The sequence below is a fragment of the Cynoglossus semilaevis genome, chromosome 10 (genome assembly GCF_000523025.1).
Source record: "Cynoglossus semilaevis isolate Cse_v1.0 chromosome 10, Cse_v1.0, whole genome shotgun sequence".
NCBI lineage: Eukaryota > Metazoa > Chordata > Actinopteri > Pleuronectiformes > Cynoglossidae > Cynoglossus > Cynoglossus semilaevis.
Genome location: NC_024316.1, coordinates 264,043 through 275,950, shown reverse-complemented (window position 1 = coordinate 275,950; position 11,908 = coordinate 264,043). Strand labels below are relative to the sequence as shown.

At 39.6% G+C, this 11,908-nt stretch overlaps 2 protein-coding genes across 5 annotated transcripts in view; one reads left to right on the top strand and one right to left on the bottom strand.

Moving 5' to 3' along the window:
• Positions 1–1,255: 1,255 nt before the first annotated feature.
• On the bottom strand, positions 1,256–9,096 carry cxxc1a (CXXC finger protein 1a). Of its 3 annotated transcripts, none has more exons than XM_025059580.1 (14): positions 8,920–9,096; positions 8,703–8,838; positions 8,294–8,496; positions 8,106–8,206; positions 7,215–7,391; positions 5,989–6,192; positions 4,803–4,904; positions 4,504–4,721; positions 3,460–3,667; positions 2,713–2,823; positions 2,563–2,612; positions 2,389–2,485; positions 2,152–2,304; positions 1,256–2,057 (listed from the first exon to the last, which is right to left on the bottom strand). In XM_025059580.1, exons 4-14 carry the CDS (start codon positions 8,175–8,177, stop codon positions 1,911–1,913), a joined length of 1,539 nt encoding a protein of 512 aa, XP_024915348.1. In that variant the 5' UTR covers positions 8,178–8,206; positions 8,294–8,496; positions 8,703–8,838; positions 8,920–9,096; the 3' UTR covers positions 1,256–1,910. The 3 variants fall into 3 exon arrangements, with proteins under 3 accessions (XP_024915348.1, XP_008316102.1, XP_008316103.1); XM_008317880.3 differs by lacking the exon at positions 8,703–8,838 and adding an exon at positions 7,523–7,671; XM_008317881.3 differs by lacking the exon at positions 8,703–8,838 and adding an exon at positions 7,523–7,671 and having other exon boundaries at positions 7,236–7,391; positions 8,920–9,095.
• A 445-nt stretch (positions 9,097–9,541) lies between these two features.
• Positions 9,542–11,908, top strand: part of LOC103384380 (myoD family inhibitor) — a 7,243-nt gene continuing 4,876 nt past the window's right edge. For both annotated transcript variants that reach the window (XM_025059590.1, XM_017035790.2), the window contains exons 1-2: positions 9,542–9,698; positions 10,928–11,049. In XM_025059590.1, coding sequence (XP_024915358.1) covers positions 10,932–11,049 — 118 coding nt within the window. In that variant the 5' untranslated portion in view covers positions 9,542–9,698; positions 10,928–10,931. The remainder of the gene's footprint in view (positions 9,699–10,927; positions 11,050–11,908) is intronic.

Below are 11,908 nucleotides of genomic sequence, written 5' to 3'. Positions count from 1 at the left end.
TAAAACAATTTTAATTTAAAGTGATTTATACTTCTGTTGTCAGTAATGGTAGTGTGGTTACATGTTAATCTCAGGTGTAACAATACATGTTTACTGTAACTATTATAACATGGAATCCAATCAGGACAGATTAAATTAAAGTAGGGTTGAATTTATTTGAACCTGGTGCAGTTCATGTTTCCATATGTGGTAGCTGGGTTAACCAGAAATCTTCTTCGCTAAATTTCTGAAGGGGTATATGAACAATAAAACAAAAACACACTTGCTTTTTCTTTGTCTTCCCTTTTTTTATTGCTTTTGAAAACTTCCCGAGATCTTCTTCTTGGTCTTAACGGTGCTTAACAACAGTCATTTTTTTTATTTAGCGCCGCCTTTTGCTAGAAATTATGAAAATAAGACTGGTTAATTGTCCGATACGCGTAAACACTTTCACTTCCTACCAAAAACGTTAATTTCTTCTTGCCTTCCTGGAATTTAACTTAAACAAATTAAACATGAAAAACAATGTAAATAAAAGCAAATGACTGTAAAACAGTTCGCCCTACTGTAACGTCTCCTTTTTACTCAGAACATAGTAGTTTTTTTCTCTTCCTCCCCTAAACGCCAAGGCACTGTCGCTCCTATACTACGTCATTTGGGTGACGTCACATTGCGCGACATCGCGCGATTAACAATAGTTTCAAAATAAATCTCAAAGTAAATATTACGTTTAGTCTGAAACTGTATTGCGCTCCGACTTATATGTACATCAGTCTTAATAAAGAAAATACAGACTTTAAACCTCCACTAGTTGGCAAAACATTTGAATAAAATGCATTTATAACAAAAATATAGAAGGAAATCCTGTATAATAATCATTTAATTCAACGGCAATTGTGCCTTTAAATCAATTTAACAATTGTTGAAAATATTATTTAGCAATTAAAACAACAAAAAATACAGATTTATAAAGGACAGGATCCCCATGTCCCCATGAAATGATCACTTCTCCACTGTTTTCCTAATGGTGGTATTTCCTTTTTTAATACTTTGAGCATAAAAGCCGTTCTGAAAAATTAAATCCATTTTTTTTATTTCCCTTCAAGAAATCTTATAAATATAGGTTAGGCATTTTATTATTTTAATTACTTATTCCATAAATTCCATTTATTTAATTTTAATTAATGTGAGTGCGTTATACTCACACCAAACATTTACTTGTCTTTGTTGGAACATTCATTCTGTATTAAAGACAAAAAACTGAGGAAAATGAAGTTGGGGTGGAGTTTGTTTATTTTGTTTCTATGGAATGATAATGTGAAATATATAAACCATATACAATAGTTATTAGCTTACCATGTAAAACGTATGCACAAGTAAGTAGTAAAAAGTAGTAAAAGCTAACATGGTGGACTTAAAAGAAAATGTTCATTGGGCTTACTGCACTGACGGATTGAGTTTTTCTTTTAATACTGTAAAGCTGGTGCTGAAAAACACACACACACACACACACACACACACACGCTTAGTGTTGTATAAACTAATGTGCTAGTCAACTTTGCTGCTTCACAATGACGTTTACAGCTTGATATTAACTAGTCACTGATTATGTTTTTCACGCCAACAACATGAATGACTCACAGAAAAGAACAGAGGAAGTAGAACTGCAGCAACAGCTAAGTGTGCAGCTTTAGGTAGATGCCCATTACACAAAGGCTGCACACTATTCCATATTATTCCACTGCAGAAAAAACAAAGGAAGTTTGTATGTATATATATATATATATTTATATATATATTCTCTTGATGTTATAAAGGCTGGAACTTAGTTTGATGCATTGTGTTTGTTTTAGAAATCTCATTTTTAGTGTTTTCACAGGTACGTATAAAAGTGTGCATGTATCTTCTCCTGTCTGTCTGTCTAAACCTGTCTACCTGTCCTTGGCTGTCCTCAGGTCAGTTGTGATCGGATCATGTTGAATAGTCTGGTGAAGCATCAGAGCCAACAGTCCAGCTCTGTTGGTCATGGCTGTCCTCAGGTTTCTCTCCTGCTCAAACAGCTCATCCAGCTTGTACCACTGTAAGACGGTGACACAGACACCATGTGGTCAGTCCCTGCCATTACAAAGTCTGTGAGTGTTTGTTGTCGATGGAGCAATTCAAACCATTTACCACTCGTACTCGCTCCAGATCCACCTCTGCTCGTCTCAGTTTCTCCCAGCAGTAATGTTTGTTACACTTCCTTTTGGATATGCGACAGAATTCACCTGTCGGCTCAAAGACATCTTTGACCAGTGGACAGCCACACACCTCGTCAGCTGGGACCTGTTTCGGTGGAAGACAAAGAAATCCTCGTATGTTGGATTTCATTTTTTTAAACTAGGGCAAATCTGGAAAGGATAGGCAAACCTTTGGATCCCTGGAGTGCTCAGGACATAAGACCTGCAGCCTTTTACAGTATGTCTTACTCTGAGGGTTGTAGACATCGCAGAACAACCTGGTGGCTCTGAGAGACAGATTGACAGATGAGACACAAAGATACAGTACATACACAATCACCTGAGGAACAGACCGAAGACCCACCCCTCTATACGTGTTGGGTACATGGACCCAAATGACGTCTGGCTCTCAAACTGTGGGACAGAGATACAAAAGAGAGTCAGACACTTTTAGCAAACATCTGTTAGCTAAACGCTACGTACATAAAGATACTGATGTGATGTTTGTGCTAACCTTAGTGTAGCACCTCTCCATGTGTCTTAGTGCCACTTTAGGATTGATAGGGTGGCTGCAAGACACACAAAAGATTTGGAGGTCCGTGTCTTCACCATCACCTTCTGTCACCTGGACAAAGATAGGCAGTTCAGAGTCACAGACAGATAGACAGACCTGTGAACAGTGTCTAACCAGTTTTACTAAATCAGGCATTGGCAAACTAAGGCCCAGGGGCTGGATATGGCCCGTTCAGCTTTTCAATCTGGCCCGCCAAACTTTTCCAAATTATATAATTTATTTATAGTATCATTGTACTTCTACATTTCCCCTTTAGATGAACTTCTGCATTTTCCATGCAATACCCACATTTCCCCTTTAGATGGTGTAGAAAATAATGAAGCATTCTAACATTTTAGCCTTTATGCATGACTTTTACACGTCATTTATCTTAGTCCACACGGACGCTCCATCGTCAAAACGTTTGCCCACGTCTGGGGCAGCGGTGGCCTAGTGGTTAAGGAAGCGGACTTGGGTCAGGAAGGCTTCAGGTTTGAGTCCACCAGCTGTCAAGTTACCACTGAGGTACTCTGAGCATGGCACTGTCCCCCACATACTGCTCCCCGGGCAGCTTAAAGCTGCCCACTGTTCACTTTGGTGATGGGTTAAAAGCAGAGGACACATTTCGTTTGGTGTGTCACAATGACAAATAATTCACTTTTTTCTTTCTTTCTTAAATAAATCCCAGTCTGGGCTCCTATCTCACACCTCCTCCTGCTGCTGGACGTGCTGCAGTTTAGCGTTGGCAATGATTCCCTCCAGCTCGAGAAACCGTTTCTCCATCTGTGTGAGGCGAAGCCTGGCCGCCTGCTGCTCTCTCCGGATTCGCTCCAGCTGTCTACGCCCCATTTCCTCTGCTACACAGGGACTCTGCTGCCACTGTTGGATCCTCTGAGGTAGGATCTCATAGATACGACTGTGACAGAGAGAGAGAGAGAGAAAGTGAAGACATTTTACACGATTTCAAGGAATGTTTAAAAAATGTTTGAGGGTGGACATGTAATACGTCGACTCTGCCCTTGACAGTCACAAGATACCGGTACTAACTGGCCAATGTCACTTGTTTATCTTAGAACATAAACTAAAATACTACAAATAGTTTGGTGGACATGTAATACGTCGACTCTGCCTTTGACAGTCACAAGATACCGGTAATAACTGGCCAATGTCACTTGTTCATCTTAGAACATAAACTAAAATACTGCAAATAGTTAAAAAAAAGTAAAAGAGGAAAAGATAAGTAAATTATAAAGGAGACAGAAAAAGTAGGGTTAGGTCAAAATAGAAGAAGAACATCAGCCAAAACACCACAAAAAGTTTACATACCATGCCAAACACAGCTAAAATAAGGTCAATTACAGACATAGTAGCCAAAGGGCAAAGAAAGACAAGGGAAACTGAGCTGGAAAATTCTGAAGAATAAAAGATTCTGGCATAAAAAAAAAACAAGAAAAAGAAAGGGTTGTGTAAGAGCACAAATCATAATTTCAGAAAAATGTTTACGTATAGAACAGAATAAAGAAGGGACAACTGATGTAAGCATATGATTAGCAACGTTAGCTGTGATAAAACAATGATCTTATCTGTGTAAACAACACAAAAACTCAGGTATTTGACCACTCTCAATCTCTCACACCAAAGAGAAAATCGTTATTTTAGCTTTCGGAGACGGGGGAGCAGCTGGTACAAGGCTGCCTCGTGTGGTCAGTTTGTGTCTGAGATTAATTTAAAAGCAATTCAACCCTAACTTACTTGGCAGCAAGCTTCATTCCACACTCGTCAGAACAGTATTTAGAGTTTGATCTAGCCATTTCCACACATCCAGGACCCAGGCACTGTTTCATGGCCCCGCCTACATCTTTGACTCCACCTTCTACTGAGCGCTCACTGTGTCGCACGCGCTCACGGTGACGCTGTTTGGCTTTATGACGCCGAGGCTTTGCTTCTTCTTTTGGGACAGACACTGTTTTCTACGGAAAACAGAAAGTTAGACATAACAAATACATCATGATACCCGACAAATAAACAAATACATCATCTCTGTCGTTTACCTTCTTTTCGGGCTTCTTCTCTCGCCTCTTAACGTGTTTCACCTTTACCGCCTTCTTCCTCAGAGCATCAACCTGAGCATCCTCTTCCTCGCTTTGCCAAACCTGCCGCCACAGGAAGTAAGAGGAATGAACATATGTGAAATACAAAAATTATTATTATTATTCACCTATATTTATATATATATATGGTGTGACTGGACATAGTTGAGACTGAATATAGTGCCTGACACTATGAGTTTGGTTGGTTTAGTCAGTCATTTTTTTAAGGGTCCTTTGGTGGTTTGTACAAGCGTTCCAATGGATGAGAGAATTCTCAACTTATGCCACTTTTAATTGTTGATTAAAAACAACTAGTTGCAGATTGGATGTATCACTGTATCCTTTATGGCACAAGTACCGTATTTTCCGCACTATAAGGCGCACCGTGTTATAAGGCGCACCTATAACATTTTACTTTTCCTCCATTCAGTCAACACGCAAAAAACAGTCTGATACTGTTACGGTAAATTAAACGTTAGTGCAATCACAATATAGTGACACTCGTAATGTGCAAAAACAATAACAAGTGCAAAACAATAACAATAAAGCAATAGCATAATAACTGTAACCATCTCGCTTTATTGCCACGGAAACTTTGTTTAGTCTTCTTTACCTGGCGCAGCTCATCCTCATGCTTCCTCCACTTCCGCACCATCGATTCATTAACGTTAAACTCTCTTGCTGCTGCTCTATTTCCGTGTTCTACTGCGTGACTGATCGCCTTGAGTTTAAACTCTGCGTTGTATCTTAATAGGAGCCATTTCAGGGTCTTTACACAAACACACAAATGAAAATGAATCGCTGTTTAATATATCCCAGCATGCACCGCGCACTTCTTCTTCTACGGGGAAAAATGGAGTCGGTGGCTGCTTACCGTAAGTTGCGAGACCTGTCGCGGCTCAATATTGATCCATATATAAGGCGTACCGGATTATAAGGCGCATAGTCAGCTTTTGAAAAAAATTTCAGATTTTAGGTGCGCCTTATAGTGCGGAAAATACGGTAATTTAAAGAAACTAAGTAACTTTTACTCAGTATAAATTTTAAATTTAGTATTTTTTTACTTTTACTCAAGTAAATTTATAGATGGTACTTTGACTTTGACTTGATTGACTTCATTAATTACATTCATTACATTTTTACCTACCAGGTCAACATATCCTGCTGCTTTGTACTGTTCATACAGCTCCAGCTCACTCTCACTAAATCCCTCCTCTTCTTCTTCTGGTTCCTCCTCCTCCTCCTCTAGTTCGTCCTCTTCCATGTACTCCTCTGCCCATCTCTTTGATAGACTGCGCCCCTTGCCGTAACTACTATGACTTAACTCCTCATCTTTGATTCGAAGCATCTTCTGCACAAACAAAACAATCATGTCATCTTTTCATCACTTGTATGCGGACAAGCACAGTCTAAACTTTACAAAATCTATATGCTTTAAGACAAGAGTCTGTGATAATACAATGGACTGCGGACTGGACGCAGCAAATAAACCAGGGGTGTCAAACTTATTTTGTAATTTCCAGACTATAAGCCGCTACGTTTTTCACATGCTCTGAACCCTGCGGCTTAAACAATGATGCGGCTAATTTATGGAGTTTTACAGGCTAGCGAAGTTCATACCGCTAGCAATGACTTTTCTGGTAGGCTACTGTGTGTTATACTAGTATGTCTGTCTGTGAATGGCTATGTGTGTGGGGCGCGTAAGAACGGTAGCAAAAGTTGAGAGCAGTTTGAGCCCTGTCATGTTGAAGCGTGAGTTGGTTATACAGGAGCTAGCTTAAAACACTGTTTATGTTCAGTTGTGCTTGGTGGGGCTGATAATAAAGACCCCAACTTCCCTGTTTCTGTTTACCTCTGCTACAGACAAGCAGAGGGAGTTAGCCCGGGAGCTAACGTTAGCTAATGTTAGCTTTGGATCTGGAGCAGATCACTAAATGCATTCCAACTATGGTCGGGAGCTCCAAAGCAGGAAAGAGCTAACGTGTAACCAGTTTACAGGCACTGTTTAAAAAAAAGCATTTATTTAATTAAAAGTTTATTAATTAATAAAGTGGGTGTGGCTTATATTCAGGTGTGCTCAATATTTCAAAAATTACTGTAGAAGCGGGCTGGATCAGTTCAATCATAACCATAAACCTAATCTAAATGTCTGTATTTTTCCCCTTTGTTTTTGTGCAAAAAAACCCCACATTAGATAAATATTCATATTTAGCGAAATAATATTTTATAAAACATTTCTTAAATATGAAGTGTTTGTGTATCGTTTTTATTTTTAAAATTCATCAAGCGGGCCAGATTGAAACCCTAAGCGGGACGGTTTTGCGCCATATGTTTGACACCCCTGAAATGAACAAACAGAGGCAAGGTTCTGACCTTCGTTGTTTCAGGACTCACCCGTGCTCGGACCTCACACTGGCGCAAACGACATTTCTGTCGAATTTTGTTTGGACCTCCAAACTTCTTCATGTCTTTACAAAAATCACACTGACCACAGTCCTCTGTCCGAAGGCAAGCGTCACACTCCCCGCACATACGCGCAGAACGTTTGATCTGAAACAAAAAGTGGGCGAGAATAAACGCTAAAAAGATATAGACACGGATTAAAAAAAAAACTCGAACTGTTGATGAGGGGCTATAGTTTTTACTAAATACAGCACAAGTTAGACAGGTCACTTCTGTACCTGTGAAACACGCCTCTTGTCAGCCCTAGATTGGGGGTTGGAACCTTGTTCTTCATCATACATGTCATCTATCTCTGGACCAACCTCTTTCTCCTCCTGTTCTTTATTTTTCTTTGGACGGTACTTTATCTCCAGACTTGTGTTTTTGTCTGCAGACAGACAACGGGGCTTAGGAAAGCTAGCTACTAACAAAGTATTAACAGCTAAAACAAATATAGTAATTGACAATAAAAATAAATAAATATAAACTTGACACGCACACAGCTGATAGCGAACACAATAAGTGTTAACAGCAGAACTAGGGATAATAATGGCAATTACCAAGCTAAAACAATTTATTTAAAAAACAGCCAACTCTAATGGAGCTAACACACAGTTTCAACAAACACAGTATATCTCAAAGTAATGCTTGAACGATAACAAGCCTCCAGTCACTAGATGGAAGCCACTCATACAGTGTTTCTGTCCCCAAGAGGGGGCATGACGGGAAAAAAAAATTGAGAGCCGCTGGACTTCCATAACACACAGCTAAGGCTTAGCCCAAAGCTAGACGTCAAAAAGCCAAAAAGAGAGCGCTACTGACCTCTACAGGACGGACAGTACCAGACACGAATGGACTTAGCTGCCTTTTCTGACACTCCGATACAGTCTCCATGAAACCACTCGGCACAGCTGTCACACCCTCTAACACATGGGGGACAGAGAGAGAGACAGAGGTTTTACATCGTGAAACGGTTACGTATACATTCAAATTAAATAATGCTGGATTACATCATAAAACAGTTGATGTCTGGTTTCCTGCAGACGCAATAAAGAGGCGTGTAACTTGTTCCCTTATCGCCGTGTGCTCTTCCTACTGCTGCGACCGCTACTGTAAGTCCTCGTTCTCCATCTTTATAGCCTCCCTTTTCCTCTCTTTGCTCCTCATCCTTCTCATCCGGTGCGCCGTGCTCTACTCCGCCCACCTCATCAGACTGAAACACAAAGAACAAAGTCCTCATTTCACCATTACGGCGTAAACGAGGTAAACCTAAAGTTGGAAACCTGAATTTAGCTGGAAAAGTGAAGCTGGATAGATATCACTAGAATTAAGAGGAGATGTGTACGCCAAACAAAGCAAAAGTAATTTATAATTGGATATTTTTAAATCCCAGAAAATGGAGTGGCTATTTAAGACTACCTTTAGATATGTAAAGCAATTTGAACGAAGGAAAGGATCCTATCTTGTTTTTTTCTTCCTAATATGTATGCAGATGGGGGTCATGTCGATCCACATCCAGCTGCGGACTGAGATTTACGAACCGCTACACACAGATCTAACCGCAAAACAAAATTCTTGCGTCAATTTAATCGGATTTTATCCCGTTCGGCACCTGTGCTGGTCCTCATAGACTCACCATGACGAAAAATCAGCGTAATTTTCAGTTACAATTATGCAGATGCAGATGTTGCTCTTTGTTTTGTCTCCTCCTCTACTTCCGTTCGAGCTTCTTCTTCTACCACTTCTACAAGTGATACGCTCGCGACCTTCGAGAGCGGCAGCAGCGCACTCTGCAGCATTAAACCGAATCTTCTGCAGCTCCTTACTACCGCTGGAGGGGGGGGCAACAGTCATTCATTGTGGAAATGATCTCCAACAAATGAAATATATATTTTTGGAAATGATCTCCAACAAATGAAATATTTTGTTTCAAATAATGTCATATTAATGCATTCAACTTTTGGCTTTTTTAAAAAATTTTATGAATAAAAACATTTTCTAAGTTTTCTTTTTTTAAGGCTAATTTTATTTCACTTGACATGACTTTTTTTTAACTTTTCTTGACATTTACGCCATCATTTAGAAAACGGAATACTTTGTTATTGTCTGACTGTTTAATAAGAACTTGGCGATTTCTAACAAATGTATACCGAGTTGCTTCTTTTTGCTAGGATTAACATTCAGTTATTTACATAACAACTACAAAAGTAGTCTCTCTCGATTCTCTCTCTCTCTCTTTCTCTTTCTCTGTCTCTCTCTCTCTGTCTCTCTCTCTGTCTCGCTCGCTGTTCATTTCTCACGAAACGGAGACGCGCGGACTTGCGAGTAGCTGTTATGAGTTTGAGAAGACGAAGCGACAGCGGAGAACGGACTTATTATAATAAGAAGAAACGAATAAGAACAAATCACTAACAGGTACATGTTCTTTTTTTTTAAATTCAATATAATGTTATTCTCTATTGTGTTGTTTTCTTTTGTAGCATTCAACAGCATTGTCTCGTGCGTTCAATTTACGTAATGTCGTTAAAGTTACAATAACAAATCAATAAATTATACGTTTGTTCGAAATGTATACGCCATAGAGAGATATATTTTCTCTCTAGAAAATATCAAAATAAAGAAAACAAAATTGTGTTGGATTGGTATTCGCCATCATAATAGTTTGCTTGCTCAAGCCGATAGCTATCGGTTGAGCATACGCTATGAGAATATGTCTTAAAAGACGAGTGGTTTTCAGATATTGATTAGCATACTTATTCGTTTATACACTCTGTACTTTATTTCAACGTATTGTAATCGTTTTGTGTTATGTTCACCGTCATATTCATGGTTTGAAAGGGTTAATAATTCCGGGAGTGATACCAATAAAGTCGATTGACAACGTAATACTAATAAGGTCCTAAAGAAGTACGGAGCTGTCCAACTGGTCTTGGTTCCTGGTGGATACGGGCTCTATAACTACTTTAGTGAGACGTGATGCAAGGGCAGGGACAGTGCCCTCCTGTGTCGAACTGAGGTATCCTACATTAATTAAATGCTCACCATATATACAGTACACATGTCACGCATGACATGCGGGTATCTTAGATTTCCCAACCGTACGTACTGTACATGATTGTTTGTGTTATTTTAATGTATTACCCTGTATGTATGTGTGGCAAAATGTCTTAGATATCGTTTCGTTTTTTTCCCCCCCCCCCCATGTCCCTTTAGGGGCTCCGTACATTTATATTATTTAATGCTATTTTTATTTTCTCCATCACAATGTCTTGACATGTTAAGTGCTCACGGTGGCCTCACTTGGTGGCATTAAGGCCCACAAGGAGGCGCTTACTTTGCTAATTGTGGCTATGAATATGTCTGTTTTTAACATTACGAATAGCAACCTAGTACCTGGACTTCTTCGTTTCTTGTTTGTTTGTTGTTTGTTTGTTTTTTTAACTTGCTGCTATTGGAAGTTTGGATGTTTCACTACATACATCCCAGTGTTGTGCTTTTACATGCTGCCATTTAGTGCTTGATTGTGTTGGATTTTAGGTATGTCTCAAGATCAGTCAGTTTAATGAATGATTTGTTGGCTTTCCTCATTTGTCATCCGCTGATTATAATTATACTAAGTTACTCATCTGTCATTGCAACATCAGCTCAATGGAAGTGGCGTCATCCACTTGCTGTGAAATCACTGAAGGGGGAGCCAAAAACATCTCAAGCCATTCTGAGTGTATCACCCGTCAGCCAAAAGCCAATGGGCCAGTTGTGACCGCAGGTGAGGCCATCAATGTCATGTGGCATCATTATGGACTTCTCATAAGATCTGTGATTTTTTTTGGGTCAATATTAGCATAATTATGTAATGCCGATAATAAAAACCCAATAACAAAAAGGGTTTTGCTAAGATCATGTGACCTGAAAATAGTTTTGAAGTGAAAGTAAATTATTGTCATTGTGACACAGCAGACCGCTTCACACAAATACATGTTTGTATTGGAAATTAAGTGTTGTAATACGGGCATATTGCACAATGGGAAAAAAAAAGTTAATTTTGGACGTCATCATTTTAACTAGGGAGGCACCAAATATTCGTCCACCAAAAATGTCCCAAAAGTGCATTCACGGTTTGTGGCCAAAAGACACAAAAACAAAAAAAACAGGAGGATATGATGATTCAGGCATAATACGCGGCCAGCGCGGGCCAGTCTGAAAGTGCCAACTTGTCTGCGGTGTGAACGTATTTCAATATATCTGAGAAAGACCCACGGATAATTATTTGCAATACCGCAGACCGCGAGCTCCCCACGACATTCACTCCACACCAGTGGGTCTTAATGGAGAGCATTCTTTCTCTTCTTGCCCCATTCGAGCAGCTAACTAAAGAGACCAGCTTCTCCGATGCATCTGTAGCAGATGTTATTCACTAAAGCGTCTTCTAAGCACAGACTCGTAGAGTCTGTCAGCACACGTTTCACTCCAGAGCTATTCGGATCCTCTGCACTTCTTTGTGACTGTACTTGGTCCACGTTATGAAGATCATTACTTGGATGCGGGAATAAAGCAGCTCACACGAGAAATGAGCGAGCAGTTGACACAAATGCACCTTGTGCCTTATGAGCAGGCCAATAGGATTA

Excerpts from the sequence above, each read along its gene's own strand:
- cxxc1a (XM_008317880.3), bottom strand. Across the intron at positions 8,207-8,293 it reads GACATCAACTGTTTTATGAT|AGGGTGTGACAGCTGTGCCG; the intron begins GTAATCCAGCAT and ends CCCATGTGTTAG. Across the intron at positions 4,722-4,802 it reads AGAAGAAGCCCGAAAAGAAG|AAAACAGTGTCTGTCCCAAA; the intron begins GTAAACGACAGA and ends TGTTTTCCGTAG.